Source organism: Scardinius erythrophthalmus (assembly GCF_964197995.2).
Source record: "Scardinius erythrophthalmus genome assembly, chromosome: 11".
NCBI lineage: Eukaryota > Metazoa > Chordata > Actinopteri > Cypriniformes > Leuciscidae > Scardinius > Scardinius erythrophthalmus.
The window spans coordinates 41,651,350-41,678,096 of NC_138231.1; the positions used below are offsets into that span (position 1 = coordinate 41,651,350).

The 26,747-nt window shown below is 38.6% G+C and overlaps 1 protein-coding gene across 1 annotated transcript; it reads right to left on the minus strand.

Annotated features, from left to right (window-relative positions):
* dse (dermatan sulfate epimerase) lies at positions 1-25,870 on the minus strand. Its single transcript, XM_081377864.1, has 6 exons — positions 25,740-25,870; positions 22,421-22,888; positions 17,600-17,853; positions 8,032-8,271; positions 6,157-6,364; positions 1-4,347 (listed from the first exon to the last, which is right to left on the minus strand). The coding sequence occupies exons 2-6, from the start codon at positions 22,840-22,842 to the stop codon at positions 2,616-2,618; spliced, it is 2,856 nt and encodes a 951-aa protein (XP_081233990.1). The 5' UTR covers positions 22,843-22,888; positions 25,740-25,870; the 3' UTR covers positions 1-2,615.
* Positions 25,871-26,747: the final 877 nt, after the last annotated feature.

Below are 26,747 nucleotides of genomic sequence, written 5' to 3' on the forward strand. Positions count from 1 at the left end.
CTGTAGTTGCCTTTTAATTAGGAAGAGTATAAAACAACACTCAAAAATATACTTTGCTTTAACATATATACATTTTACACATTTTATGATTGTCCATGTTGTTACCAAATGTGCATAGCTTGTAGCAAATCTGAGTAAAAGTGGGTATAGCCAGTCCAATTTCAATATTGAGCCCCCCACATGACAAATATGAAAAAATAAATATGGCCATGAATTAAAGGTACAGTTCACCCCGAAAAGTTGTCATAACTCACCCAAACTTACTTATTTGTTCCAAACCTGTATGAGTTTCTTTCATCTGTTGAACACAAAAGAAGATATTTTGAAGAATGTTGGTAACTAGACAGTTGATGGACCCCATTGACTTCCATAGTGGTTTTTTTTCCTACTATGGATGTCAATGGCTACCGGTTACCAACATTCTTCAAAATATCTTCTTTTGTGTTCAACAGAAGAAAGACAATTATATAGGTTTGGGTGAAATATCCCTTTAAGAATTAGTACCCATGACTTTGTGGCCATGTTTTGTTCAGTTATTCCCTGTTTCCACTAATTTATTCCCTCATTTTAGTTAAATTGTGGTAATGTTGTCCCAATAAATTCCCTCAGTTTTGTTAAATACTGACCATGATTTAACAAAGACAACAGAATGAATTACTACAATGTGACCACGATTTAACTAAAATGAGGAAATGAATTAAGTCATGGGAAGGAATTCTTAATTCGTGGCCACAATATACAGTTTTCCCCCCTTATTTCATGTGCAGGGCTCCATCTTTCAAGACAAAGTTCCTGTAAACTATTTTAAAGCTCCACAAAAGCTTTTGGGATGGCAAACTTGGCAACATCTGTTTGCTAATACTGGCTCAGTATTGAGAGTTGTGCAGCACTGCATGGTGGAGTAGACAAACGTCTCACTTCTGTCTCACAGTGGTGATCAGGGGTGGGAATCACTGGGTAGCTCACGATATGATACACGATACCGATAATATCATGATACAGCAATTCTGCGATAATCAATATATTGCTAGACGATCCTTAAATGATGCATCACGATCTCTGTCTATAAAAACAAAATGCCTGTGAAAAGGTTGAGAGCAGGTTGTTTCTCTTTATTCAAGTACAAATTGGTAAAAAATCAGTAAATTAAATTGAAAATTTTAAGTAAATTAAACATTTTATGCTTGTACTTTTTAAAAGCTTAAACTTTTCTTTGTGTGTAAACTGACTCAACTTGTTTTATATGGATACATTTTAAAACTTCCCACCTCTTTTATTTCAACCCGGGAACATCTCAGTGTTTACCAGCTTCCTTAAAATGAACCTGGGAATAGTGTTGTCAAAGGTATCGACTTTTAAATTATTTTAACATTTTAAAAATGTGACAATATCAGCATTTCCTCCTAGCACTGTTGAGCAGATTCTTAAGCACCTCTGATTGGCCATTGTGTTCATGCGCTCAACATATATGTGTCCCTGGATCACAAAACCAGTCACAAGTCGCACGGGTATATTTGTGGCAATAGCCAACAATACATTGTATGGGTCAAAATTATTTTCTTTTATGCCAAAAATCATTAAGTAAAGATCATGTTCCATGAAGATATTTCTTAAATTTCCTACTGTAAATATATAAAACATTTATTTTTGTGAGTGAATGCAGCACAATCGCCAACATAAATGGAAAACTTTAAAGGCTTTTTTTTCTCAATGTTTTGAATTTTTTGCACCCTCAGATTCCAGATTTTCAAAAAGTTGTATCTCTGCCAAATATTGTCCTATCCTAACAAACCATACATCAATGGAAAGCTTTCAGATGATGCATAAATCTCAATTTCCAAAAATTGACCCATGTGACTGGTTTTATGGTCCAGGGTCACATATGTCTCTGATTGGCTACGTTTATCAACACTTCCAAAACATGTTGTAAATAGACATCTTTGACGCTCTTCACCGAGCACTCACACAGATACACACGGGAGCGTTTGAAAGCAGGCGTCTATGAGTGGATCCCAAATATATCCACTGATAGACGGATCCACTCATAGACGCCTGCTTTCAAATGCTCCCGTGTGTATCTGTGTGAGTGCTTGGTGAGTGCTTGGTGAAGAGCGTCAGAGATGTCTATTTACAACATGTTTGTCCCATCAATGGTATAAAAACCAAAGAGCGTCCAGACTTTCGACTTAAACGTGGTTTGGGCATTTATTATTTTAATCACACTGCTGTCCGCCATTAAAAAATCTCTTTATCTTAGGCTAGTTAACTTATGGTCATTTATGTGTAGAGCGCCACCTCGAGGAGCCATGAAGTAGCAACGCTGCGAGCAGGAAAATCTATTTAGAGATTTAAAACCCCTTATTTTATTCATTAAAATTTCGATATTTGGCGCCAGCGTCTTGATTCTCGTATCGCACGGAGAAGGACAACGATATATCGCCCTGTCGATATTTTGTCCCAGCCCTAGTGATAATGTGACCGTGACTGTGAGAAGGAGCCATGTACCGTCCACACTGACGACGCCTCATTTAGATGCACTGCTGCTGCAAACAGGGATATTCCTCCAAAGTATTGGCGTCAACACTTGTGGCGTATTGCACCACAGGAATGGTCGGTCAGCACTGTGTTTGAGAGCAGGAGGAGTACAGCCAGAGCAGGATGAAGCTGTCTATGAGGAGGATGCAGTAAAGGCATCGCTGCGTGTGCAAACTCTGCGCCCTCTGGAAGCGTGTCAACAGCACGGCCAGCAGGACAAAGAAAGTGGCTATATTCAAAATGAGGAAAAGGCGAATGTACGACGTGGTGCTAAACACATCATCACTCTCTGCCGTGGCCCCCACGCGTACTTCTTTAAATTTCCGGCCCTTTACAAAGCCCACTTTTCTGCCCTTCCGTAAATCACTGTAATCAATGAAAGCCCTCGAGTCCCCGTCCGCCTCCTCTGGAACCTCCTCATAGACGCGCTTCATCGTCCGCTGCCTCTCCTTCTTCTCACTCGCCTCAATCTGAGCAAAGATGTCTGGAAGGCTGTCAGAAAGGCTTGCCTTCTTGCCTCCCTTCCCCTTCCCCTGCTTCTTAGAAAGGGAAAACATCTTCTCAATAGTCCCTGGTGTCTTCCTCTTGTCTGAGGACTTTAGGAGGCGCTCAGCAGTTTTGTGGAAACGGTCCGTGTTAAGAACCCGTGAAAGAATGTGCCTTTCCAGCTGTTGGAAGACTGGTTTGACATGCTGAAGATTGTCCTCCACAACATTAACGTACTCCTCTACTTCCTCCAAGGGATGCACGTTTACCCCTGTTGTCCTTTCAAACTCCACTTTCTTTTGGTCCATCAACACCGTGGCCAGGGGTTTGGTGGGAACCTCATCTGTGAGCAGATAGATGTTGTAGGTGTGATCCCTGGTGGCCAGATAGATGTCTAGTCTCTCTGAGTCTCCATGCACGCTGAAACTCTGCACATCCACTCCGGACCCGAAGAAGATGTAGGCCACTCTGCTGATCGGGTACCTCAGTGGCAAAGTCACATTCACATAGTTGGAACCATTATACGGGTATCCCCGGGGGTAGCTCCTATATCCCACTATTGCCTGCTCACTGCCACCCGTATCGTCCAACCAGAACATCTTGGACGTTTCATTTCCGTGTCTGATCAGAGCACCGTGAACTCCATCGACTTGGGTTTTCTGGAAGGGCAGGTCTGTGTTGTGGAAGAAGGCGCTCATGCTGTGTGTCGAGCTGCCTAAATGCAGCTGAATGTGGTCCACCACCAGCAGAAGCTCAGGATGAAGCAGGAGTAAGTTCCTCTGAAAGTTCTTGATCTTCAGCTCAGGGTTGTAAGCTGCATGACCCTCCCCGCGAATAAACACCATGCCCTGCCGCTCCAGAGCCGCCTCCACCTGACCTTGGCAGTCTGCTGCCAGACCATGCTTATACTTCAGCCATTTTGAGTTGCAAACCTCAGTGACTTGGCCTTCCCATGGAGCAAAGCAGCTCTCAGACACGGCAGGCCCGAACATGACGGCATTGTTGAGAGAGGTGTATTTGGGGCCATACAAAGCCTCTGTGACAAACGGGACTCCATTCGGAGCAAAGGTAAAGGAGTTCTGGTCCGGGTGCTCATGGCCCGCATTAAAGTTTCGCCACCCTTTGATCCAGTCTTTGTATTTGTTTTGGTGAACAATGTCGAAAATAGCACGTCCGCCAAGCTTACCCGACTTAAAGGACAGAAATGTGTGGTTTCTCCCAGCAGGAAGGGCACTTCCATAGGTCACCACTCCCCAGTCTTCGAAATAATGCAGACGGGATGTACCATAATCAGGAGGAGGGGTGGGTTGCAGACTGGCGTCATACCTATACAGTGAGAGAGGCACATTTTGTAGTTAAACCACAATACACAAAGTTCTAGTTCTTGGATAATCAGAAAACCTTTCAGTTTGGTTTCAGCTCGACCTTTTCTCAACAAGTGGGATTTCAATCCCAAATAACTCAAGAACTATTTTTCAAGAGATGCATTACACCGCCCTGCATAATATTTGCAGAGTGAAATTATCCAATATTTGTTTCTTACTAATTTTGTGGTGCTGGTTCCAAAAATAGTGCCTATTTTGCTCTAGCGTGTCATGCTTTCTCGCAAAATATGAAGTGCAATTTGTACCATTTTTGCTTCAGATGACAATTTTTAAGGTGTAGAAGTCTTATTATCCCTCAATCACCAGAGAAACTGCCACAACAACATAATTCCTCTCTTCCTCTGAGCCGGCTTACAACTATTTGTTCAATTCTCAGATGATTTTCACATGTATGACATAATTTTATACCTGACAAAAGAAAATGCAAACATGACCCAGATGTTTTCTGCTACATCCAAACATTAGCTGCGTTTACATGGAGCCTAATAATCTGTTTGTAATCGGACTAGAAACACAGTCGGAATAAAAAAAGTCACATGTAACCACGTCTATCAGATTTAATTGTTAAGTAAAATTTCTAAAATGAGATCGAATTGAAAAGTGAAACTGGAAAGTTCTGCGTATGTGCAATGACGTTGAAATGGCGAAATGAATTGTTGTTGAATACAGTGTAATATAGTACAATAAATGACTGTCGTGTCAATCTAAAATTCATATTCCATTCATCATCTGCCACTTCGGACTTTCACCCTTAGACGGATTTGTTGTGCGGGAGGAGGCGTTTTTACTGCTTGATAAACATAAGCAGAACGGCACAAATCTTCATGTGCACCTTGCATCAGTTATTCCGATGTTAAGCTTGTGACATAAATGCACACATTAATCAGATCACTTTATTTAGAGCTCATGTAAACAGTGGGTTCAGAACAAAAAGTGTCCATGTAAACATGCTAGTGACAGAAAATGACAGATTTTGCGAAAACATTTTTTTTCTAAACTTCTGTTTACATGTTAAGTTTTTTGACACTAAATAAAGTATTTGAACACCCATTTGCAGACTTTACAGTAAGTAAAATTATACATTTTGAATACTTTTTTGGTAATTAATTCCAAAACCTTTTTTTATTTTGATAAGTACATTAAAGCTGACATATATAAATATAATTTGGAAAATATTATTTTAATTCTAGTTCAAAGTTTTTGAAGAAAAAATCTGTTCACGATGGAAAGATTTTATTGATTTTTTTTAACTTAGCTTAATCAAATTATGTAATATTAGGTTTGCAAATCATTTTATAATTTTTTTTTTCAAGATGCATATATTGATTACGAATTTAACACTTTGCATTAAATCAGCTTTTCCTGTATATTTAAAAGTAGGAGAAATTAGATTTTGATTTTTTTTTAAATATATTTTGCATAAATTATAGTTACTACAGTATATAATAGTGTAATGTAACAAACATTTTATGGGTAGGAAGGCTTCTGAAGAAAGTCAAAGTACTTGAAAACGGAAGTATAACATTTGTGAAATTTTGCAACATTGATGTTTGACATTTTACAAAATAAAAAAAAACAACTAAATATGCTGAAACATTGTGAGTTTCATAACTAATGGCTTCCCACAACCATGTTTAACTGGGAAAAATAATATCATCAAAATCAAAGCTTTAATCCTCTTTGAGGATTACATACACAGTATTCAAAACTAAAATCTAGCTAAATAGCTCAGGAACACAAGAAGTCTTACCAGAGGAACTCAGTGTGCAGAGTGCACCAGCGCTGACCCTTCCCCGCCTGTCCCGGGCCCTCCAGAACACGATTCTGTCTGATCACCTCAGCCAGCCAATTGCCACTGCCATTTCGCATGACGTACCGATCCAAGAACACCAGCTGACTCTCTGGCCCATAAAACCAGTTATAGTTGGAATCTGCGATTGCAACAGTTCTCTGAAAACCTGCAGGAGCAGAAAATAATACACTGAATCATTTAAAGCATAAAGGTCAACTAAAATCTCAAGTAGTTGTTCATACTGATACATACAAACCACATAATAAGTAGAAGCCTCTCTGACAGCAAGTAAACACTTTTTAATTAACGAGGTTGGGTGAAGATTAAAGAAAGAGCAGCAGTTTACTGTGAAATGGAAAATTAAACCTAGCAACCACTAGAAAATATTTAGCCAGAAGGAATCACTTGTGTGTAAAGGAACGACAGAAGTGAGCACTGTCTTTATAGGGCAGCCTTTAACTAATGAGAGTTTGATGTTAGTATTTTCACCAGTTTGTTTTGGTTTCCACAGAAAACCAAAACCCTTGTTACATTGATATAAACACAGAAACGACTAAGAAGAGGCCATGTGGTCTTGACAGACTGCATCTGTGTGGATTCTCAGAACGGACGACTGAGAGGGTGTATTGTGGCTGCTAACCTTCTCCGTCTCCTAATTTTTTGCTTACGGATTTGGTTTTCCGCTACAATAAAATGGCTTTTGGCAGGAGGTTGCAAACTATCCAAACCTGACTTGTCTGTAGACACACACAAACAGCTCGACGGCTGGTAGCTCTTTGATGTGCACAGAGAGCTATTGTTGGTACAGTTCATGGCCTGAGCTTTGCTTTGGTTTTGGCCAGGTTACCTGGTCATGGCTTTAAAGGGTTAGTTCACGCATAAATGAAAATTATCGCATAATTATCTTACTCTCAAGCCATCCTAGGTGTATATGACTTTCTTCTTTCATCAAACTCAATCGGAGTTATATTAAAAAATATCCTGGCTCTTCCAAGCTTAATAATTGGAGTGAATAGTAAAAAAAGTGCATCCATCCGTCTATAGTTTATAAAGTTATGAATATGGATATTTTTCTTACACAAACCCATCGCTTCACTTCAGAAGGCCTTTATTAACCCTGTATGGATTACTTTTATAATGGATGGATGCACTTTTATGGGCTTCAAAATCTCAATTACTATTCACTCCCAATACAAAGCTTGGAAGAGCCAGGACATTTTTAAATATAACTCTGATTGTGTTCGGCTGAAAGAAGTAAGTCATATACACCTAGAATGACTTGAGGGTGGGTATATTTTGGGCATTTTTGGGTGAACTAACCCTTTAAGGTGAGAGACCAAACAACTCATGTGTAAAAGGAGTTCATTGCTTTGGCTGGCATGGGCAAAGCACTTTATTACCACAATTGTCAGCTATTAACATTTTTAAAGGGGGTCATATCCTGAAAACTTTTTAAATGTACTATGGAAACATACTGTGACTTTCAAAACTGAAGATGCATTTATTGAAACCAAGCTGCGAATTTGTTCAAATGTAACTCAGACTTTGCAAAGAGGTTGTTATTGAGAAATGGGGCAGCACAAAATAAACTGGACCCAACAGCAAACCCGCAGCCCACATAAAGTAAGCATTGTTACTCAAAAAGGGCGTTTATATACTGTAGATGCTGTAGGAAGGTACAACAGGCAGCAGCAAAAAAAAAAAAAAAAACATCCTAAGGGTCAGAGAGAGGGTGAAAAATGATGACCAAATCAAATAAAACGCTTCCGATATGACCCTTTAAATGTTGTGCTTGTAAGATACTGCACAGAACCAGGCAGAGCAAGGCCTTACCAGGCAACAATGTCCTGTAGAGAAAGGCGAAGTGTTTGTGCAGCCAGGGATGACTGAAGTGGCCGATGTCAAAGTGCCTCTGCACCAAATACATGTACTGAAAGAGTGAACGAGTGGTGTACGTCCCATAGGCCACACCCTCGTACAGAGATCCATCCGTCACATCTTGGAGAAGCACCATGGACTTTTCCATGATGGAAAGAGCCTGTTTTGTCCAGAGGTATGCCTCCTGGAGGTATCCTGAAATATACAGAAACATAGCAAGTATTACATAGAGAAGAATTTGTTGTGATTAGAAGTTTGTTTCCTGAAGCGGCTGACCTTATTGCAAATGCATTTGTAGGAGTTTCTCTTTCAGACGCAAAATTTATGGGAGGAGAGTATTTAAATGAATCATGCAAGGTAATTTACTAAGGTTTGCGCTAGTTAGCCGTTGCGCTAGCCATTATTTACCACCCAAAAAGGCATGTCCTAAACCAGACGCTAATTTGCGCTGCTCTTGGTAGATTGTCAAGTCAAGTCAAGTCAAGTCATCTTCATTTATATAGCGCTGTTAACAATGTAGATTGTTTCAAAGCAGCTTTACAGAGATAAACGTATAATTTATGGTAACAGAGATTGTTTTGGTTTTATAGCGGTTCTTTAATAAAGTTATTTTCCAGCTAAAGTTAGTTTAGATTTATTCGCTTCCGTCGCAACGATCATTTGTTATTAAATTAGGGGCCGCTAAGACGACACCATTCTCTCTACACAGACTTTAAACGCGAACCTGTGAGAAACGCTGATGGCGTTCACATGCGCATTAAGAATTGGTTTAAGAATTGGTTCTATAGTTATGTGCGTTTGAATATATGTGCGCAATATATTGTGTTGGTCATTATGGAAATGATCCGGTTGCATCTGTGTACTTTAATTAGATCACGTGCAGAACTTCCCACTCCCATCTGCGCTTTTTTGGAATTGCGCTTTCAAGCTAGTTTGCCCTGTTTAGTAAATCTGGCCCTTAGTATTAGATAGTAAATATTTTTGCGGAAACCATCATGCATTTTTGTTCAGGATTATTTGACAACAACTTTTGAATGGTAGTGTACTTAGTTTTTACAGTTTTTCTCGATTGCTTAAACACATTTCTTGAAACTATGCCTCGTATTATCAAAACTGTAAACACAAATCCATAACGTCTCACCCAATTCTCCAAACATCCTATTTTCAGGTCAAAATGAAGCTCTACACTCAAAACCATTCACTCTTGCTGAAAAACCAAACTTTGCCCGCAGACAGGACACACAAGCCCTCAAAATCACACACACTACAACATAGTCTAACACACTGGTGCAATAAATTCAAAACAACATTTCCAAAACTGGTAAATTATGTTGCTTGTGGTTCCCCCCCTCACAAACCTTTTCACATGATGAACATCTTTTTTTTCTCTCCTCTAATTATTTTTTTTTTTTTTCATATTTACGAAAGATGTGTGTGACCATCATATGACAGTAAAAGAGCTCACACAAACCTTATTCTATGGAATTGTATTGGAATGGTAAAGAGCCTCCACTCAAGGATACAATATGATGAACAAGTCTAAGAATGTTCCAAATATGGTTGAAATACCATCATTGGCCTGGAAAGATAACATTCTGGGAGTCAAGACTATAAAGGAGAAAGGATGCTTCACTGTCACACTCTGCAGCCGCTCTGTGTGACTGTACGACTGCTGGCCTTTTCTTGCAAGAAAATAAACCTCATCAAAGACTATTGGAAATGTTTGTCTCTTATTCAGTGATAGAATTTTGTTTGCCACCACACCTCCCTGAAGGTTCTCGAGGCGACGGTAAAGCGACTAAAATTTGGCCTTACTCGTAGCCCAGCCTCCCTCAGTCACACCATTGATAAAGACATGGGCAACTAGAGTGGCTTGAATTTCATCTGAGACTGCTTGTCTTCTTGCCCTTGCCCTTCCTCCTCCTCGTTCTTATCCATCCTCGATCTCTTCCTTCATGTCTTTCTGGATCCATTGTTCCAAAACTCAATAAACTGATTTGGGCCCTATTATCTATCTATTGAAGGATCTGATTGATGTGTGTTAAATTTTGACTCTTAGTGTTTCCACCTGGGTAATTGTGTGCTAACTGAGCTAAGCTGTGCTGACTCGAGTGAACAATATTGAATGCTAGTGCTTTCTATATGACAACATGGTCTAGGCAATGAGAAATGAAGGGATTTGTGTGTAGAGTTTTGCAGTGACAGTTCAACAAATCTGACTCATGTGTCAAAACAGGGAATAGTGTTTATAGTTTAGGGAAATGGGTGTGCTTTTTGATAAATGGCATTATGGTTTTGAAATTTTAGTTCAAAAGCCTGGTTATAGTGTTTAAGCAATCGAGAAAAACTGTAATAGTAGAATGGTAGTTTTTATTATGAAATAATTTTATTTCCAAAAAGCATAATCTTTGGCCTGTCTCACCTTTTATTTGCAGCCATGTTATTGCATGATTTTCCCTTACATTGCTTGATCTTAATTCCGTATTTTGTCCCAACCTAGCTGTTCCCTAGTGAACTCAGTTTTGCAACCCTTTACTACCTACCCATTCTGGCATATTTTAATTCATTATTATTATATTATAAATTCTGTCTAATACATTTTTGTTTATTGGTAAAAAATAAAGTTTTAAAATGTATTTACAAATTTTAGTAACAAGTCAAAATCATAGCTTTGTGGGCAGTGCTCTGTTATATAAGCAGCTGCACCTCAGGCAACCCAAAAAATAATAATAATAATAATAAAAAAGATATTTTAACAGTGATTTAGCTTTTAAAGTTTGAATATACAGCACATGTTGCAATGGAACATTGTAAAGAAGCAAATATTTTAGTAATACACCATAATTAGTAATACACCATAAAACAGACACAAAACCGTCCGTAATATATATTGTTTATCAAGGACAACAACATCAGTCAAAACAGGACTAAACAATTTCATTCCTTAGATGGTGTAAGGGAAAACAGCGCTCATGTTTAGAGAGTGTTGCTCTGCAATAACCCTGGAATAACCCGTTTTCTGATGTGCACGTAAATGAGCTTGTGTCAGCAGAAAGCAGCTCTTTGCTGTTATAGCCAGCTCATTTCAGCATGTAGAGATCATACGGAAACCACACTGAGTTGTGTTTGATGGTATAAATGATGAATTGTACAGTTTATATTTATAACTCTGAGAAGCAGAAGGCAAAAAGCAAACCTTCCTGTACTAATATGAGCTAAACTCTCAAATAGCTCTCTTAATTTCATGAAAATGTTTCAAATGTACCCCCAGCTCCTCTGCCTGCATGCCTGGGTGAGTCTGAGAAGAACCACATAAATATTTAGACCACATCTCATCAGTTTGAGTAATAGTGCCACACCACAGGTTTCCTGGAACACAGTAGGTCCACCGACAAACAGCTACTGTCTCTAAGTTACTCTTACACACACACACACACACGGCCACACACACCGGTTTGCAATCAAACAGGAATTACCCTCAGTGAACAACAACATTTACACAAACATGATATCACCTACTTCAGAAACCCAACAGCACACAAGCTGGAGTTATCAGATCCGACTGCACCATATAAAGCAAACATTCACGGTAGAAAACACACTTCATTCCACAAAGCCCTTTATCTGTTTGTCTAAATAACTTCTTCAGTTGCTTTTGGCATTTTTTTAATTGACAGTCTTTGCCATGATTGGCAGACTTTTTCTAATACAAACAGTCTATGAAGCACATAGTATGCTCTAATGTTCCAATTTTGGTGCTGCGATTTTTAGCTCAATCAAGGTATGGTTGAGAACGGGTGTGTTTGGAGAGTCAGACATCACACTACTGGTGCTATTTTTGCTGTTTGTTTACTGTGCACATTTGACAAATATGCAGCATACAACCAGAGTACACAGCTGTGCCACAACGCAATATGCACTTAATCTTGATTTTTAATTTTGGGTAAACTATTTCTGTAATAACCCATCTTTTCAAAGTTCTGTTACCACTTTTAGCATTGTCTACACAAAACTACATATGTGTTACAGGCTGGATTTAGACTGATTCCGAGTGTTGTTGACATTTTCCTCTCTTGTGAAAAAGAAATACACTTTAGCAAACTTTTAACAGAAATAATATACTTTAAAAAGATAGACTAAAGTGTGAACTGAATGTCATGTTTTCGACACTAACAATGGATGTTGTTTATAATTAAATGAAAATGTATTATAGTTTAAATTTCAATTAAATACACTTAAAGTGCTTTTTCATCCACATATTAGTAGAACTTAAGTACATCTTTATATGTAATTTCATAATTCTGTTGTCTTTGAAATATGGTCAAAGTATGCTTCTGAATATAAAGTTAAATTTATTTCTACTTTGTATATAATTGAATGTACTGACAAGCATTTATGGTAAAGTTAAATATACTTTATTGTCATTTCTATTGAAATTGATATCAATGGGGCTATATGTAAGAATTTGCATGTATTAATCGAGAGTTGCTTTTTATTGCCAATGAGCAGTTTGTAATTAAACTTAAAAAACAAGACTTTCCCTGACTTCCTAGGTTTTCTATGAAAGCCCGTGGACTGATTTTATGTGAAGGACTCGGGACGTTTTGTGACGTTTACACACGCTCCCGAAAGCTTCTCTTCCGTTCAATGACACATGAAACAAATGCTTATACAATGTTCAGGAAAAATGCCAAAAGAGCCATTCTGTACTGCAATGTGTCATGCAAAGAAAAGGTCAAATTATTTTATGCTATCGTCTCACATAGCCTGATAGTCTATAGTCTCAAATTTTCTTTATAATCAAACTATCAAAACAGTGTCACAGTGTCAGAAGAACCTAAAAGTCCTGGCAGAAAGCGATGCATAAGGATGTAGTGTAACAAAGGTATTTCCGACTTATTTTTACTTAAGCAAAGGACAAAAAAAAAAAAAACCTTTGCTGTGAGTATATCTGGGCCTTGAATCACGCTCAGTCTCTTGTGTGTTACGTATGCACGAGTGCGAGCACGAGCAATAAGTTGCTGGCTGCAGTTCCATTAACGGCCACCAGTGTCGCTAATAACTTTAACTTTAAATGTAATATTGAATAAAACACTAGTTACTGTAAAATTTTAATCAAGTACTTTTCCATGTGTTCTATGTTAGTCAACATCAGAATAAGTGTACTTCTTTAAAGCGTGACAAAAAGATCTTAAAAAAATATTTAAAAACTTTTAATTTGACATTATTACAAAGTGCACTTTTTAAATGTGTCTTTACGTGGGTTAAAGGGGTGGTTCGGGATTTTTGACATCGGACCTCATTTTTAAGTCAGCCTGGTTGTGATTCATCAGTGGAGACATTTTTTAAAAAAAATGATCCAGTCCTTATATTTGGATAGTTAGCCAATGCTAGGCTAGCGCGAGTCAAGGGTAGATGTTAGCCAGCCATTAAAAAACGTTTTACCCACTCCACAGTGCACCAAACGCAAATCAATTATAACACTAGACTATCGATGTATATGTCCGTTGAGAGAATAATGTTAGAAATCAAACATTACCTTTCATCTCAATGATCCCAAAGGAACTAGTTTCTCAGCAGCTGTGGAATTTTACTTTGCTCCGGTTAGTAATGCGGCAAAAAGTAAACACAGAAAAGAAGCGCACTACTGTGTGTGCAGTACATGTGTGTACCGGCTCACTCGGTTGCCTAGGTAATCAATATCACTCCACTGCTGCTGTAGACAAGGCTTATGATTACAGGGAACAAATTATAACTAATGCAATGTGATGAAAGGTAAGTTTGATTTCTAACATTATTCTCTCAAGGTACATTTGCATCGATAGTCTAGTGTTATAATTGATTTGCGTTTGGTGCACTGTGGAGTGAGTAAAACGGTTTTTAATGGCTGGCTAACATCTACCCTTGACTCGCGCTAGCCTAGCATCGGCTAACTATCCAAATATAAGGACTGGATAATTTTTTTTAAAAAATGTCTCCACTGATGAATAACAACCAGGCTGACTTAAAAATGAGGTCCGATGTCAAAAATCCCGAACCACCCCTTTAAGAAACAGTCATGAAAGAGTGCTCTCTTAAGTGGACTTTTATTTCATTAATACTTTACTATCTGCATACGTTTCTTTTATTTTTATATACTTTTAAGAATTGAAGTTCACAACAAATGCACATACAATTAAGCACACTAATTTTTCACAAAGGTGACTCATCCACCCTATTCATATAACCCATTTAATGACCCAAAGAAAACCCAAGCTCAAGTAATATCATTCTCAGAAGTCAAATCTCAAAGGCGTCTTCTTGAAAGCTGTAATGGTCTCAGTAGATCAGTTGAAGCTCGTTTCACTACAGTAGAAATGAGAGAGAGAGCGACTTTATACCTTGTTGTGACGGAACCACCAGACGGTGGTAGAAAACAGACGCTTAGGAGTGTGATGAGGTTGGAGAATGCCGTTCAAGTGGAACCCCCCATGGCCAAAATCATAGCCTTGTATTTTATATGAATAGCTACAGATGAAGTGAGACCAAAAAAGTGTGATGTGGGACGTTTTTGCTTGACTGAAGATCAGACATGGTCTAAATTGTGAAACTACAAAACCAGGCAGCCATCAAAAAGTGCCAAGTGAAGTTTAAATGGCAAATTAATAATAAAAATAAAACACTACCGCCAAATTCATGACTGTTCCGACTAGTGCAATGTATAACTGATGGGTTGGTTGGGATTACAAGGAGCTCTGTATACATAAAGTTAATTTTAAGATATAGTTCACCAAAATCCGTCATCATTTACTTACCAATATATCGTCCCAAAGCGATAAGTCCTCCATTCATCTTCAGAACACAAATGAAGATATTTTTGTATTTTTATCTATCCATTGAAAGCCCACACAACTAAAACTTTGTCTTTGACACATATAAGGTACAAAAAGACTTTGGTAAAAGTAATCTATAGTATACATGTCTATTTGTACTTTCTGATGCATCAAATTCTTAGTTGCATGGACAAAAGGAAGTCTAATGGGTTTGGAACAACATGAGGGTGAGTGATTATTATCATTTTTGGATGGCACCGTTCCTTCATCCAGGCCCATCTCCACAAACCCACATCATTTACTCTGTATTAATGATGTTATTTTATACAGAATCTTCTGCTATGAAACGGAGCAGCTTGGGATGGGAATGCTGGGAAGAGCGGGGCAAAAAGAACCTCCAGATATTTGGACAGATATGAGAGAAGCTGTTTCAAAAGTCAAAAGGACATACTTTCAGGGCCAGAAACTACAGATTATGTTATGAATAGCTGCAGGGGAGGAATAAAGACAGAGAGAAACACAAAAGAGCAAGAGAGTGAGGGGAAAATATCAGTTCTGAAATACTGGAGTCATGTGGTGAACTGCTTCGCTGGAGAAATAATTAGGAAGGCTTAAGTTCAGCTCTGCAGAATGACCCTGAGCAGCCTTAAATTCCAGGCAGGAATGCTGAGCGAGCGGGCAGACCCTTCCTTCTTCAAAACGTGTGTGTTCAGAAGACTGAACTTTCTCCAAAAAACATATGTCAGTTTACTTGGGAGTAACAGATTGTCCACAGATTAAGAGCACATAATTTCATTTTCACTTTGTATTAAAATGAAATATTCTAATTTAAGAAGTGCTGTTACAGGATTTTATTTGGGGTTCAAAAAAAGGTCTATCAACAAGTATGTGAGGTATGTTGCCAATTATTAGCCTATAGAACGTCATTTTGACTAGCCTTGAGTTTATAAATCAAACAGGCTTACAGTGATGAAACTATATAATGGGCAAGACGTTCTTGTCACGGCACCGTTTTCGACTAAAACCGTAAAACTTTTTATGCGTTTTGACCGTTCGTTTACACGACAACAGCGTTTTGGGCTCCTGAAAACGCAAAATGTTGGAAACGGGTTTCAAAGTGCAAGTTTTTGAAAGCGGTCACTGTGTAAACAACAAAAACGTGAATCTTTGAAGACAATGACGTCATGCACATGCAGATTACGTGTTCAGTCTAGGGTTTCATCGCCATCTAATGGCCTGGCAGCAGAATACAGCGCTTTTAGTTGTTTTCACGGATCCGTGTGAATGGGGATCGTTTTGACAATGGTGTCATCTGTACGCGGAAAACTCTCAGTTTTAAGCATATCGTTGTCGTGTAAACGTAATCACCGTCACGTTCCGTTTGTTTTGTTTCCATTCATGGCATGTGTTCCCTTTGTTTTAGTTTCCCGTCATGGATATGCATTTCACCATGGACACTAACACCATTCTTCACAGCTGTTCATTGTTTTAGCTAATCATCACTGTGTATAAGCATTTGTTTCATGTGTCATTGAACGGAAGAGAAGCTTTCGGGAGCGTGTATCAGCACCATCCCTTTGTCCTGTTCATTTGTTGGTTGATGTCTGTGCACTAGCACACCGTTTCGTTTGTTGGCTTGTTATTCTGAGTTCATAATAAAACTTTAGAATCATCTTCATCTTCTGTGAATCTAAGCATTACAATTCTAGACTAGAGGAATAATATTTTTGTTCAATTTAAAATGTGTTATTTGAGCTTTTAAGTTGTTGTGAACTTTTGGATATGTGTTTCACCGACTGAACTCCTGTGGGTGAAGTCTACTCCATATGTACTTTACAGATATTTCCGTTTTGTCCCTTTTCAAGAATCCTTGTGTATAAAAGTTTTACAATCATGTCATGAGTTTATAATTTTGTTGGAACCGTGCACAGAAAAGGTCATAGTTCTTGACAATTCGTTTATGCAGTTTTTTTGACTGCAACTTTGGAGTCTTTCATTAAAATGCCATAACTTGTTTTTGATGTATGCAAGCCCACGCTGCAGAAAAGCCATTTACACTCAGATCTTTATTCAATCAAGTATACAATGCTCACTTTTTCACAATCCAATCCACAACCAATGGATAAAATCAATACAATATTGTAGCTGATCGTTACTTCAAACTTTAATGTTTCTGCAGTGCATTTCCAAATAGAACTCAAATTCCATGTTCATTATTTAAACACTAATGGCTGCATCCGAAAGTTTAGGCAGCTGACCACTAACCACAACTTTCAGACGCCATCCTTATTCTAAGGATGCGCCCACATCTATGCTGCCTTCAAAAACCGATCCGTTGAAGGTATCTCAGAAGACATGGAAGTGAAGCTAACATTGGATTCAGACGTGCCTTGATGCCTTCCTACATTGGAAAGCATTCTTCGAAGGCAGCATGTTTAAGCTTTCAGACCATAAAGCCAGAAACAACATAAAGGTGATAGAAAAAATCAGAGAAGAAATGGTAACGCTCAATTTAGCAGTTGCAGGAACGTTAGTCCCATCTTTCAGTTAATAAAACTATCATAGAGGCTGTTTACTTTAGAACTGGACCAGTCAAAAAAAATAGTTTTCAACATGACTTGATGATCAATGTGAAAAAGTGTCACACATATTCCCATGCAAATGCATTCACACTGTCTGGACATACAACGCTAAAGAAATGTTAGACTCACCTTGGTTCATGACCACAAGACTGCCAGTCAAAAGAGCAACACAATTGGTGGGTTGGTGGTTGTGGAGGTACTGAAATCCCCAGCCGCGGTGGTAAGATTTCTCATACATGTAGCGAGAAGCGTTCCCGATCACCTGCAGGAAACGCTCCTGCTGAACTTTACTAAGGTACTCATACAGGAAGTCGTATGCCGTAGCGAAGCCAACCAGAGAGTGGGCTATAGGAACCTCATCCCACGGAGCATCTTTCACCATCCTGAAACAAAAGAGCCGTCTTTGAGACTTCGAAACATACTCTCACACAACATTAGCCAGAAAAAAATCTGTTTAGAGAGCTTAAAAGAACAGCAACTGCAAAGAGGATAGCAGCTCATATATGCTAACTAAACAGTTGACTGACTGTTAACTGAATTTAAGTTTTTGTCAAGAAAAATACTGTAGGTAGGTGGGTTCTTATCACATTATTTCTAAGAATGAATGGTAACACATTAAAAAGTGACAGCCCTACTTTTTTCCAGTTTATTTTTATCCGATATGATTTTTTTCCCCATGTAAAGTGGACAAAATACGAAAAAACAAAACAATAAACATACAACTAATTCATGAAAAATAAACAAAATGGTGAGATAATTAAGTATTTAAGTGTAATATATAAAATATATTTAGCATTTTACCGAACATGACAACAGACATGAAATTCGTCTCATAATGCAAATATCACTGTGATATCTTTGATACCATTGCAATAACTTTTAATAGGCACTACCCACTTTAAAAATAGCTGATTTAGATTAATACACACAGTAGATAAACAATGTCCACATATATTGTCAACACTACAGAACATTTCTTCATTCAACTGAATGTTTAGGAGACAAGTGAGCTGCATTTCAATTGCTATTCACTGGACAGCATTACAAGGAGAGAAATGGCAGAAAAAATATAGTTAAAAACTTGCATGGACTGCAAGTTTCATGTGTTTACAGTAATGCAATTTGAGAACCACTATTTATAAGTTACTTTGGTAAGAAACCGTCTGCTAGTAGCAAATATATAACAGATTTTCGCTTTGACAAAACAATGAAAGAGCAGTGGAGGCTGTAGATCTGAATCAGTGCTAGCTATACCTACAATCTGGAGTGTGCATAATAACACCGACAAAGTTATGAGTTCCAGAAGCTGGAGGTTTGTGTTGGGCTGGTGCTGGTTGGCCACTACATGCTGGCGGCAGTGTAAATGAGAGTGCAGAACCGCAGCCGTTAACCCCAACCAACCAACCATCCACAGCAACTTAAACAGAAACATCAGCACTCACTCTGAGAACACACTGGAGGAGGTGAGGGAAAACGGGCACTTTGAATATTTGGACTCACAAATGTGCACACGTATGAATAAACCCACATTTTTGAAAACCAAAATATAACTCCATATATTCAAGCAACTTAAATGTATGGGTTGTGCATATAACCTTGGTCCCCTGAATGAAGGAACGTGATGCTTCAGTAGCCACAATGGGAGCTTCGTTAAAGAGTGAATCTTTCCACAGAATCATCCCACGTTTTAGACATAAAGACTGATGAACGATTTAATGACTCACTCAAGATTTGCCCAATGACTGGAGCTAACTCATAATTAAGAATAAATGTCAGCCATGAACATTCACTAGTGTGAAGATTTTGTATTAGCTAAATGATTTAAGACAGCTGGAGATGTATCCTAACCTTGTAGTTAGAGCCATTTTGCAATTCTTGTTATGTAATGTGGAGGCAGCACACTTTCCAAAAAAAGAACGAATGTGTTGGAATTAAATGATGACAGTGGAATCTGGGTCAATGTGATTCATAGTTCAAGTTAATCCATAGTTTTTTTATTTTTTGTTGCTATTATGGAATACACTGAAATTAGATATCGTGGGGACAGCAATAATTAAACCTTTGATAAATTTGATGGGCTACATGTCTTAGCTTTCAGAGGATTATGACAAGGGCTTAAACAACTAAAAACTAAGTTTACTCTTTACAGAAAGTTTTTTTTAGCTTCTTTATATAAATCTGTAGTTATTTTTTGGCCATCAAATAGGAACAGACTGATCTTAATAAATCAGTGACAGAGGGCAAGCGATATAAGAGGCAAGATGAGCGTATAAGAAGCATCAGATACATGTTTAGACACATCAGAGGCAGGTCTAACTGTCACTCACTGCATTAGAGGCTTTTGTGTTAGTGTCAGAGGCAGGTTTGGCTGAGTCAACATTTTGGAGATATTGTACAGGAAGGAATACGGTTGAAAAAGAAGCAAGTACAGTCAAGATAGAGTACTTAAGGTACAGTGACAATGAACAAAGCAATCAGCAATCCTGGTTCATGTAAACTCAAACCACGTTTCGAAAAAGAGAATCCTTGTGGCCTTAGAAACATGGAATGTGTTAAAATAGCATGGTATATTAATAATAATAATAATAATGGTTTTTGCTTGTATATTGTGGCCCTAAGTGACCTTACCTATTGAAGAGTGACAAACATGATTTGTGCTTACGCTGGATCTGAAATAGTTTCTGAACAATAACACATGATGCAATCAAGTGTAGGCCAATATAAAAGGTGTTTATTGTGTTTCATCTGGTTTTAAGAATAGCACACTTGGCTTTACTTGAAGATCCTGCAACACATCTAGGTGAGAGTACATCTTTATCAAGCATAAGGAAAAATGTGTACCTTGAATGCAATGCAAGTCGGAAGCATCTGCCAAATGTATAAATCTAAATGTAAAGATATATCTGCAGAAAGTGACAAATGGCTGTATAGGAGAGGTTTTGCAGCAAATCCTTAAATACAGACTTGGAGAGTTTGGTGTGTATTCTAGCAATTCATAACCACTCTCTCATTTAGAACAATCTGGATTCATCAACATTAAAGTGAAGATAAAAACAAATTTGTGTATATGCATCTGTTTGAATCTGGTTTTCTAAGAACATAAGTATACAAGTTCCAGCCTGGAACATATTGTCTTAAGTTCTAAGAGATTTAATATGCTTTTTATGTTTATGCTTATGAAAACAAAATTGGTGTTTTGTGGCTTTTTCACTTAAAAAGTAAGTGCTGTCTTAACTGACAACTTGAATATTTGAGTTTTCCAGGTTAAATCTAGGGAAATTCTAATGGAAAAAGTGTGTTCTGGGTTGTGTTGCGAATGCAGATGAAGGGACAAGGCTCATAATACTGTGCACAAATACCTCACAAAACCCCATCAGTTGTTGCTTAGGATCATATTAGTGCTCAGCCTTTACTAAAAAGATCTAATGAATGTTTTATATTAAAGCACCTTGCAGGTGTAACTGGTCATTAACTGGCATTGCTCCAAGCGGGATTCGAACCAGCGTCAACTGGCATGGAAGGTGGGCTCGCTAACAAGGACGATAAAGACCGCAACCACTAGCGTCAATCACTAGTGAACCCCTTTAGGCCGGGGCAGTGAGGTAGAGCATAGCTCACATAAGCCTCACTCCCATCCGGGTCACGGCACCAATGTAACCAGTTCTACTTGCACCGCTCTGAGCGGGATTCAAACCTACTCTATTTTATGAAGTGCTACATAAACAAACTTGACGTGACTTGGCTGTAGTGCCAAATTTCAGAGCTGATGCAAACATCGTCATAATCAATGCATTCTTAACTGCTTATTTATTAAGTGTTTATTTTGTTATTGAGAGGAAAGCATGCAGGACATATTTACATATTCTACTAAATGCCACTCACAGCCGCGTGGGTGGCGTTGGGATGTTTGCTAACCGTATTCAGCTGCTCAGGAATTTTAAACTTCTTTTTATCCCCACGCAAAGAACAAAAAAGTATATCGAACCTTTCCCATGAGTATATTGGGAGCGTAAAGGCCCCCTGGAATCAAAATTTAAGTTATTTAGCTTTTAATATGAATTTGTTAGCCCTAAGGTAATGAATAAGCTGGTGTGTTCCAAAACAATGACAAAATGTGCATTTAGGAGATATTAGCATTCAAAACTTACAGTCCCTCACTTCCGCTAAAATGGATCACGGATATTTATGACATCACAGCGGACTTCAGCTTCTCATCACATCTTCTGTCCAATCAAATGCTCTCTAGAATCTAAAGCTCCGCCCCCTATGCTATAAATACCACCTGGCCATAGCAACCGTTGACACGTCACAGAGCAATATGGGTTGCAGATGTGTATTCGGTTGCTCAAACGCTCGAGTTTTATTCAATTTTCCAACTGTACGTTGGTTAAGAATGCAATAGCTAGAATTTATTCACACCTCTACAATTGAATCCAACGTATCATCAGTGCTCAGATTCGCTTCCATGGTGCTGTCAACTACGAATTGCAGTCTGTGAGGTAAACTAAACGCTATTGGCTATTTGAAAAGGGGGAGGAGCCATTCAATATGTCCTGTCTTAGTTTCCTGTTTCAGTGGAAATTATGTCAACGCATCATACAAAGCTGCGCTTACCAAGGCACTTCAGTGGGCCTTTAAGCATTTTAGCATAAGACAAAATGAAACCAAACGAAATGCAAAAAAAGGGGTCTGAATACTTTATATTACTTTCACATTTATGTATTGAATCCAACGTATCATCAGCACTCGGATTCGCTTCCATGGTGCTGAAAGTACGACTTGCAGTCTGTGGGTAAACTAAATGCTATTGGCTATTTGAAAATATTCAATATGTCCTGCCTTAGCTTCCTATTTCAGTGGAAATTACGTCAACGCATCATACAAAGCTGCACGTTCCAAGGCCTTTAAGAAGCACACCAAACACACAAGCTCAGACACACATTATTTTACCAGTTGGGCTGCACAGCCATGCGCTCCATGTATTCCTTGGCTACATCCAGCGCACCGGCACGGTGCGGATACAGCATGCAGAACATAGAGAGCAGGCCTAAGTTGTTCCCATACACTTCATTCCAGCGGGCACTAAACTCAGCAGGGCTCCAGGGGGGCAGGTACTCCTCTGGTCGCTCCAGTATGGCCTCCCCAGCCTCCCGGATCTGTCGGGCCAAAGCCTTGTGCGTCCCCAGTGCCGCCCGCTGCAGCTCCTCAACCTCCGCCTGGCCGAAGTACAGCATGGGGTGAGTTCCCTCGTAGTTCCCTCCAAGGAACGCAATGCCTCCGCTGGGGTCCACTTGAGCCAGAGCCGGGGATGCCAGAATCCACAGTGCACTTATAAAGAACACTGTTGGTGCACCACGGGTGTAAGTTCTCATTCTGGCATCAGAGAGAGAGAGACCTCATCCCTTTGCTCCCTCTCAGCTGAGGAGACAGAAAGAGAGAGAGAGACGTTATTTTCTCTGAGTTACACTACAGGGTCTGAATGCCTGCAGTAATTAGACCCAGCTGTAGGGCTGATCTCTCACTGGGTTTGTGCACTTTTTTTTTTAAAGAGAGATGAAAGTTCACTATACTGTTTTTTTTTCCGACAGGCTCAAGGAAACCCGGCATGCCTGAAAGCTTCCAACATTCAGCACTTAGAAACACAATTAGTCAGAACTTTAAAGGTCAACATGTCTGTATGATAACTGAGTAGAGTCTGAGGAAATGTAAACCACTGCTGTTCTTGAACTGCTTTCCTGAACACTCCTCCACAACATTACGTACATTGGCCAGACAAAACTCACACCATCGAATTGAATCAATGATGTTGGTTGAAATGCTCAAACGAAGGGCTCGAGGATTGGCTGGGTATCATGATCCAAGTATAAGCCTTGCTGGTAGATGCTGCACCCATTGATATATATATATATACATAGAAGCCTCATTAGTGCCTGTTTCTATGGGCCGCAATGCGAAAGTCATCCGCCATATTGGAACAGTCAAAGCTTGTCCGTAAACACTTGAGAGCAAATCTGCAACCAAAGTTAAACTCGTGTATAATTAGCTATATCTGCAATAGACTTCAGCAGATGATTTTGCTAAACTAACACAATATAGACGAAGGAGTCAACATTAAAACATTACCATAGTTTAAAAACCTGTAATATTAAGTACATTAATATTACTCACCTGTGAAAGGTTATCCCATTTCTTCGGGAATTTAAATCTCGGCGGTTCACAACCAGAAACTGCGCAATGTTGTGGCATCATTGATTCTTACATTGAGTGATGAAACGCTAACTGTTCCAAAATGGCGTGCGCACAGACGTGACATCTATGTATACATATCTATGACTGCACCATCTAGTTCTAAGAATCTTCTCCATCTTTCTCCATAGAGTCCTGGAGGATCAAGTCCTAAAACCCGGAAACGAGTTAGCACTCATGAATTTTTTAAGCTTTTATGCGTCTTGGAAAAGGTGCTTGCTAACAAATGTCTAAATTGGACTACAGAGGTTGTCTGGGACATTATACATAATCACGCAGAACAGGTAAACTTGCCTTGTTGTGTTTATTCTTGTGCTCTTGCAAACCATTCCAACTAAAGATTTCCAACTTGAAGATTTTAAATAAAGAATAGAAGATTTATCGGAAGGTTAGTGGTGTTGATGCTGAAGTCATGCAACCATGGTCTAGTTCATTTGTAGACTAACTTTAGCTTTTACTTCTGGTGATTGTATTTCGACTTCAAAATTCATAAATGTTGTGTTCATGTGTGAAGATTATTTTGTAGAACACGACGTGAAAGATTCATAAAACTTTTGTCGGTCACAGAGCTTATTTTCTGCAATAATCCAAAACCCAAAGGAAAAATCCTGTTGGCCTGTGCACATTTTATACTGTAAGTTATTGGCTCCATAAAATAAAAATATCTGATGGTGTCATATTTTTTGCCTAGCAATTGCTATTTAAATGTATGGGAATGCAAACCAATAGCTTTCTCCAGGAATCACAGACCTCTTTGGCTTGGACAAACAAAGCCACAGTGTTTACACTTTTGAGGAAGTCAACCTACGAATGGCTTACTTATAGCTGACTTGGCATACCAGATGAGAAAGGGGAAAGTAAATTAAAGTTCATTAAACTGAATGATTAGCAGGACCTTCAACAGACAGACGTTCAGTCCCAGAGAATACTTACTATTTATTTGTTTTGATTAGCTGCTATTAAGCCTGAAAACACTTAGAGCTCACTAATATTTAGCAAGTTCACCATAACCGCGTCTTTCCAACAGCCGAAATGTGAGCTCTCTGCTTCTCCTCCTGACTGACTAACACGCCGCTGGTCAAATGGAAAATTAGCTGGTCCAGTTTTATGGGGTGTCTAGACATGTGTCCAGCGCAGCCGGTATCTATTACTCTTGTCTTAAAACACACACACACACAGACACACACACACACACACACACACACACACACACACACACACACACACACACACACACACACACACACACACACACCAGACAAAATAAACCAGCCTTTACTACAAATATTATCCTCACATCTGTTGCTCAACACTGTGATCTAATCACAACTTCTATGGTATGAAGAATGTATCACTTCCTTCCAGTTAGCACTGCGTTTATTGCATTTCTGATTACTCTTTAGAAAGCAAGGTGAAACCGCATAGGGCAAGTCACAGCAGTGGCCCTTGACCCCTCAACCTCTGCATTCCTGCTAAACACATGGTCAAACAACTAATGCTTACATAAGCTGTGTGTGAAGGATCTGAGCACACACACATTCAAAGATGCGGAGAACAGGCTTGTTTCAATCAAGTTTGACTCTTAAAGAGAAGCACATTTGTAATAGACTTCTATAAATCTACGATATATAGAAATACACATGCTATGAGATATGGAGATATCTAATTATGTTCTACAGATAATCGAAATGCTGTATTGCCTTCTATATTGTTAATTATAACCCTTTTTTATAAAAAAGAATGACATTTCCAATGACTGCAAGTTACACTGACAGACCACACAATAGTCCTAAACTGAACGATCTATGAAAACAAAGCACTTCTATGAATAAGGCGCTTAAAATCGAAACTAGATTTAAATAAAGCAATTTAACAAACGTATAATAGCCTACTAATAACAAGAAAAATAAATAGCCTATAGGCTGTTTAACTTTTTCTGTTGATTCTAGCGCTCTTTAAAGTTGGCTACTGCACATCAAAACTTCTTTCAAATCGGAAGGAAAGTCGCATTGAGCTCCGTTACCTCTCAGATCCACTTGCGTTATCTTAACCTTCCCAAAAAACGCCGAAGTCATGGGTCTCATGCCTGATGGAAAGCATCCGCTGGCCTATTGTTTGTCGTCAACAGCCTCGCTGAACCGCAATCATCTGCGCAGAAGAAAGTCAGCAAACCAGCGTCACATCTGCCGGAGGAGGAGAGAGAGAGAGAGGGAGGGGAGATACATATTCATTTCCCCCCGTGGTTTTCACTCTCTCCCTCTTCAGTAACACTTACACTTTCATTGCAGCCTGTAGGCTAGCCTAGAACGCACTATACCTATGCACGCGCTTCTATCACAAAGTAGGCTAATACAACCTTGAACAATTGTATTTGGTCAGCAATCACTGTAACCACATCGTTGAATACAAAATACATTACAATGTGTAGCCTATTATAAAATATGGATACATTTATAATGAAGCAGGTCTATGGGCTAGTCGACATGAAATACTGAGAATATGAATTTTTAATTCTTCTTGTGGAATGACGTTCTATAGACCAATCATTGGTAACACTTTACAGTAAGGTTCATTAGTTAACAATCTTAGTTAACATGAACTATGAAAGAAAAACAATACTTCTTCAGCATTTATCTTATTAATTTCAACAGTTACTAATACGTTATTAAAATCAAAGGTTGTATTTGTTAACATTAGTTAATGCACTGTGAACAAACATGCACAAAAAATGAACAGCTGTATTTTTATTAACTAACGTTAACAAATAATAATAAATACTGTAACAAATGTAGGCTATTGCTCATTGCTATTTCATGTTAGTTAATACATTAACTAATGTTAACTAACGAACCTTATTGTAAAGTTCATTTTGATTCTTTTACAGTTAGCCTTAGGCATCTTGGTTTAATAATATTTGAAATACTGCATGGAATATAGTTGTAGGCCATTTAAAATTAATGAGTGTGGGCAAAATAATAATAAAAGACATAAACCCTCTTCTTTTAAATAGTTTTTGTAAATGTGAACCCAG